Source organism: Cyphomyrmex costatus, unplaced genomic scaffold (assembly GCF_001594065.2).
Source record: "Cyphomyrmex costatus isolate MS0001 unplaced genomic scaffold, Ccosl1.0 scaffold135, whole genome shotgun sequence".
In the NCBI taxonomy this organism is placed as follows: domain Eukaryota; kingdom Metazoa; phylum Arthropoda; class Insecta; order Hymenoptera; family Formicidae; genus Cyphomyrmex; species Cyphomyrmex costatus.
Genome location: NW_017275337.1, coordinates 670,260 through 676,509, shown reverse-complemented (window position 1 = coordinate 676,509; position 6,250 = coordinate 670,260). Strand labels below are relative to the sequence as shown.

Sequence of the window (6,250 nt, the reverse complement as noted above, 5' to 3'; positions counted from 1 at the left end):
TCAAAATTTTTAATATATCAACTTTGTTCCAATTTCTGTTCATTTGCGTTTACATCATATTGGAATATTTGTTTTTGTTTTTTACTATTTGAGTGGTATATACGAGCTTTTAGTTTGTCGGATAAAAAAAACAAATATTATTCTTGATGTTTTTCTCCTCTATCCGTATTTTTTCCCGTGAAGTTTATTGAACTATCGAGAATTTTTTTTCATTCTTATTTTTATTACGCACAATCGAAAATTTTTATCTGGATGAATAAAATTTATCAGTTCTTAGAATTTTTTTATTTTTACTTTTATCCTACGATATGTTATTTTTCGAGTCTTCTTTTCATCGGTTCAAAATTTCTCTCCTGACGCGAAATTCTTAGATGCGCAATTTTTCGATTTTTACTCCGAAATCGATCCGAAATGTCGATGTCGCCATCATGGATTCGTGCGGAACGCGTGACAATAATTTTTATACTTTTAGTATAGAATCCGCTTCGGAAGCGGAACCGGAATCTGGGCTGCTAATGGGAGAGGGGGAGGGATAGAGCGACGGGACAAGGACGGCCTGGGATGCGCATGTCGCTCGCAAGGGCGAAGCGGCGCTATAAACCGTTCCGGACGGTTCATATCGCGGCGCGCTGTCACCGCGGCAACACGTTTTCGCGGGTGCTCTCGGAGAGATTTTGTGTCTAACGAACAGCTGTTGACCATCGTTTCTTCTCGATTTATTTCGTAGCTTTCTAAGAAAAACCAAAGTTACGTGACACCGATGAAGGCTGATCATCCGTGAGAACGATTAAATCGCTTGATTTCGGATTTATATGTCCCGGACTGGCGCGAAATTGGCATCAAGATTTGTGAGTGAGAGACGAGCTCTCGAACGGGAAAAAGCTGGCGAGGCAGATCGTGACAAGGGGAAAGATTTCGGAGCTGCTGGAATTGCTTGTGCTGCGCTGGGCCAGAATGTCGTTCTTCAGGGGTTTGTGGAAGAGCAGTTCGAAGCACAAGAGTGAGTTGAGTTCAGTGGGTTGAAAGGGCAAGTTAGAGAGTAAAGGGGATGCATTAGGGAAATCTTGGGAGACTTAAATTCTACAGATGAATTTTTCAACATGGTTAATCCAATCATAAATAGCTGAAAATATAATAGAATATAAAATAGGAGGAGGAGGAAGGGAACTTTGATGTCTTTGAAAGATTTTCTTAATAATATTCTGAGATTCTATTATTATCTTCTGTTTATATTCTATTATTATCATTACTATCACTGGCATTTATGCAATTCAAGTCAATTTTTACAAGAAAAATGTAATGACCTAGTGATTCGTTAAAAAATTTTTAAATGATGTTACCTTCTATTGTTGATTTAGAGATTGGATAAGTTTTTTAATCAAGAATTTTAACGTTAAGGGGAATATAATTAAAAATCTAATTTTAAAGATGATACTTTTAGAGTTTTTCAAAATTGAGCATTACGCCGTCACTTATTTGCGATTGAATACGATCGTGGAACGCGAAATTTATCACATAGTTACATTTAGCAAAAAAAAAAAACGAAATGTGAACGCAAATTAATTGATTTAAGTGGGATATGGATATCAATTGGAGCAATGTATTTATAGTCTACTAAAATTTTCGAAATTGATTTTTAACGACTTTTGAAATACATGATTTGATGCGCTTTGAGCTAATATTTGCAACTAATCGATCGTTAGAAAAGATTAGATTACATGTAGGTGCACTGTTTATTTTTACTTTGTCTAGCCTTGGTTTTTTTTTTAAAGACTGATAATTTCCTAAAAGTTAATAATAATAATAAAATTATGATGATAATATAATTATGTTATAACCATATGTGTGTGTGTGTGTACAGAATTAGAGTGTTACATTTTAACAATTTTGATTACGCAAAACGTAAGGAAGATTCTCAGAAAATGCAATTAAAGTGATAAATCTGGCAATAATAAAATAGATGGTCGTTGGCTTCGTCTGTTTCGTTGGTGGTTTAATTTATTAGCATCTTGCTAGTCTTTTAGAGTAGAAATCTCGCAATAAAGATTTCACGAATCCCTTCTTTCTCTGTGGAGGATTTACATGCTCCACCTTCCGAAAAATTAAATGAGACCGCACTGCGTTGCCACGATGAAATTGGCAACATGACTGGCTCGTCCTCTGTAAGCGATGCTTCCAGCTGGGAAAACTTCCAAAATGACGGATGAAGTATGAATATTGTAGCGTATCGTGTGTTGCGCGCACAAAGAGAGCTGGCTTGATTAATTGAAGGGATCCCCCCGGGAAAATGTTTTACGTGACGCAGATGCCACGTTTTAATGAAAAAAACCGTAAAACGTAATAGTAGCGATTTGTATTGAATTTTACAAAATAAAAATTGAAGTATACACATAATATATTATATTTAAAGTAAAAAAAATTATTTTTTTGTCAAACAAATAATTTTTTATAACGTGTTTATACTATTTTCTTATTTCAATGAAGATATACATATGATGTATATCTGCTGTTTTTCGTGAAATATATCATTTGTTCAATTTGTCAAAAAGTAATATTATCAAAAACACAGTTTGAGATATTCATATAAATACTACAACGCATCACGTTATTTGTGACAGCTTATTAATTATGAATTAAAAATTTCCAACCAGCTGTATTTTGTTTCTATTGTTTGTTGTAATATGCCGTTTTTGATGAAAAAGATATTACGCTGTCCGACAAAATCAATGAAATTTTAAAAATGTATAATAAAATAAAATATTTGTATGAATATATTAGAGTGTATCGTATTTCAAAGCATGCGTTATTATCATGAAACCGAAGTATGAGATGTGAATATTTAGTATTGATTATTTTTCCATGAAATGTATCGTTTTACAAAAGCTTGGTTTATTTATCTGTAACAACATTTCACATTATTCCATGACAAGAAACGAGATGCAAGTAATGGTATTGTTTAAATTTGTATTTGCGTATCTCTTCTATTTATATACACGCGTAAACAAGTTATAATAATACATAATATGATATAATAATACCTTTAACACAAAACAGACAAAAAAGGATATAGAAATAACATGTATAGAATAATTAAAAAAGTTAACAATTTTTATTTTCTTATTAATTATCAACAACAAAAAAGACAAAAACCTATAATGTTTTAGTTTTTTTAGATTTATTTATGCGTGTGTATTTTGATTTATGTAGTTCTTGTTTATCTGATTTATTTTTATTTTATAATTATTTATTTTTTATGATTACTCTAACGCTAAAATAGTCGCTTATTTCACTATTTTTGATAACTTTGTTATGGAGATGGACTCGTATGGCATTCACGTTCATTAAGATCGCAATAACCGCATGTTTATCGAGACGATCGAACGCACGGCAATTTTGCAATTTCCCGAGAGCTCGCTCGGCAAGATTAACGGCGACTATATGCGGCTGCGAAATGTCGGGAAGTGATAACAGAGCCGCCGTAACAGCAGCAACAGCGCTAGTTGCAGCAACGCAGCGGCGCAGTTAACGCGATTATTCGCAATAAGCGCCGTAATAGAGCCACCTTTAAGATATTATGATAACTCATACGTACGCCGACTCGTTATATGTACAGCCATAACGCGACCCCTTTTCGTACTTTGATTATTAATCACATATATATATATACATTTGCATAAATCCCTGACGGAAGCATGACTCGATGTGGCGATCGAAAAGAATGCAGTGCGAATGTCAAAGTCAATTGAGTTTCACTCATCGAGATTATCGCTATTCGAGATTGCGTCCGTTTAAAATACAACATTTTAATGTAAAAAATAATGGGTAATTATTATTATTATTATTACTAATGTATCAATTAATTATTATTAATGATTAATTATATATTAATAATTAATTGTTAATTGTATTATATGTGAATTATATTCGCACCCGCTGTAAATAAAACGATTCAACTGTTTCGCGAAAAATTACTGATATATTCTTTGTTCGACTTACGATAATTATTATTTATAGATGACTACGTGTATAAGTTATTTTTTTTTAAAAGGTCTACATTTCTTTTCTCAATTTATTATCGGAAATTTTGCCACATTTTTATAGAGCTTGGTTTATAATATTTTTGCTACAATTGCTACCACGAATATAATTGTCAAAGTTTGTTTTTGAATATAATTGTTTTATCAACATTAACAAATAGTGATTTTAGTTTCTTGTTATAATACTAACTGCAAGATTTCCTTCGGGAGTGACTGCCTCGTCGCGCTTCGCGTAAAGCAACTGCACCTTCGAAGCCGTTTCTGTCATGATAATAGTAGTCGAAATTGAACACAGTCCCCATTGTATTAGCAAATATGTACGTTTAGAGCTGCTCTGTTTAAGTCATGAAACATCGTGTATCAGATTAGCGTCAAAAAAGAGTTTTGACATGTCTTATTATTTTATTGGATTATATTTTATTTATTTTTATAAATTTAAATTTACTACTAATTAAATATTCATTCTAATCACACACACACAAAATATCAATGTAGTGTGCCTCTAAAAATCTCAATACTAGTGGAGGGTTAATAGTAGTTAATTTAATATCGAACAGTAATTAATTACTTATTTTACGCATTAAAAGCACAGTTGTTTAGTACTACTTTTAATACCTAATACTTAATACGTATTAAATTGGTCAGTGTTAGATTTTTGCAAGGGTACTATCTTTGTATAATTTTTTTCTTTTCTACATAGATTCGTATTCACACGTTTGTCACTTTTATTGACAAATGTACGCATATTTAGTTTATATAACGTATACTACAGAAAAATAAATGTGCGCATCATTTATTAATAAATGGAGTGTGAATCGGTTCATAATATATGTATATTTGCTTTAATATATGTAAAACTTCAGATTACATAAGACTTTCAGTTATAAATCTTTACGCAGAAAGGAACATGTCTCTTCTGTCGTATAAAACGCACGTAACGTAGTTTCCTTTGTCAACTTTTGGAGTTTACCGCTAGGCTTTGGTTCCATTCTGTACAATCTAACGTCAACGTCACCTTCATTCTGGATAATCACGTGTCAACACGATGAACGACGTATGAATATTCCTTCCGTCGCGTACAATTGCGTCATCAGATTGGCAAGTGCTTTGTAAACGGACTGTTAATACTCTCGTGGATATCGCTATGCAATCAAATGCTCTTGAAGCCATGTATTAATGTGCATAATATAACGATTCTTTTTCAAAGAGAGATACGCGATTATCGCTAGTGAAGGAAAAATATCAGGGAAAACAACGTATATTGTCCTTTAGTATCTCTAAAATACGAGGATGGTTAAATTTGATCTAAATTTTGCACGGTCTTGCATATCGTGCGTATCAACGTGTAACGCGATATACGTAAATGGACGGAGAGCGGCACGGACCAGTAATAATAATGAACTTGCTGCCTGCGCACGGCAAGTTATTCCGAGCGGCTATCATCTCGAGAATCATCCATGGGACGAAGAACACGCGCCGCTGCACCGCTCGTTTCGACCTAACGATGGATATCCTGGAGAACTAACTAATAATACACTCATATACTCATACGGATGCCGAGTGTTCATATTCCTAGCATGTACTTAATGCTAAACGTGCTTGTTTGATTTTCTCTATCCGTTTTATAGAATCAGAGCGTTATCGTGAATCTCAACTTTTGCCTCCATCAAAGAATAGTAAAAACATATTTTACCTTAAACATAATGAGATATTTATAAAAAACCGGAAACAGTGTAGTCCCACAAATGGAAAGGTTTTTTTAATGTTTACGGGATAGAATTATAAAGTAAAATTACGTACAGATAAAAATAGTATTGTTTTTTGCTTCCAAGGAAAAATTATTTTTGAATATTTTATATATTTTGCTGGTAAATACTGCAGGTAGAAATAAATTATTTGAAATTTACAATAAATGTTAATTAAAGTCGTGATATTATTCTAGAGATTAAATGTACATGCATATGTATCGCAATTCTAATAATAATAGATGTTGTCGAGAAGAAGCTATACGGAATGTTGCGCCTTTGTGTCATAATTCTACTGTGAAAGGGGAATAAAGCACAGTCTACGTTTCAATGCGTTCACAATAAAACTGAGAGCACCGTTTTATTACTGTCTCTTTATGACAATTGTTCGCACAAGTCCTCTTTCAAGAAAGTTATTAATTTGAAAGTGAAAGAGAGAGAGAGAGAGAGAGAGAGAGAGAGAGAGAG

The 6,250-nt window shown here is 33.0% G+C and overlaps 1 protein-coding gene across 1 annotated transcript in view; it reads left to right on the top strand.

Annotated features, from left to right (window-relative positions):
• Window positions 1-954: 954 nt before the first annotated feature.
• Window positions 955-6,250, top strand: part of LOC108782759 (low density lipoprotein receptor adapter protein 1) — a 42,346-nt gene continuing 37,050 nt past the window's right edge. The window contains exon 1 of the mRNA XM_018551116.1: window positions 955-1,000. Within this exon, the coding sequence (XP_018406618.1) occupies window positions 955-1,000 (46 nt within the window). The remainder of the gene's footprint in view (window positions 1,001-6,250) is intronic.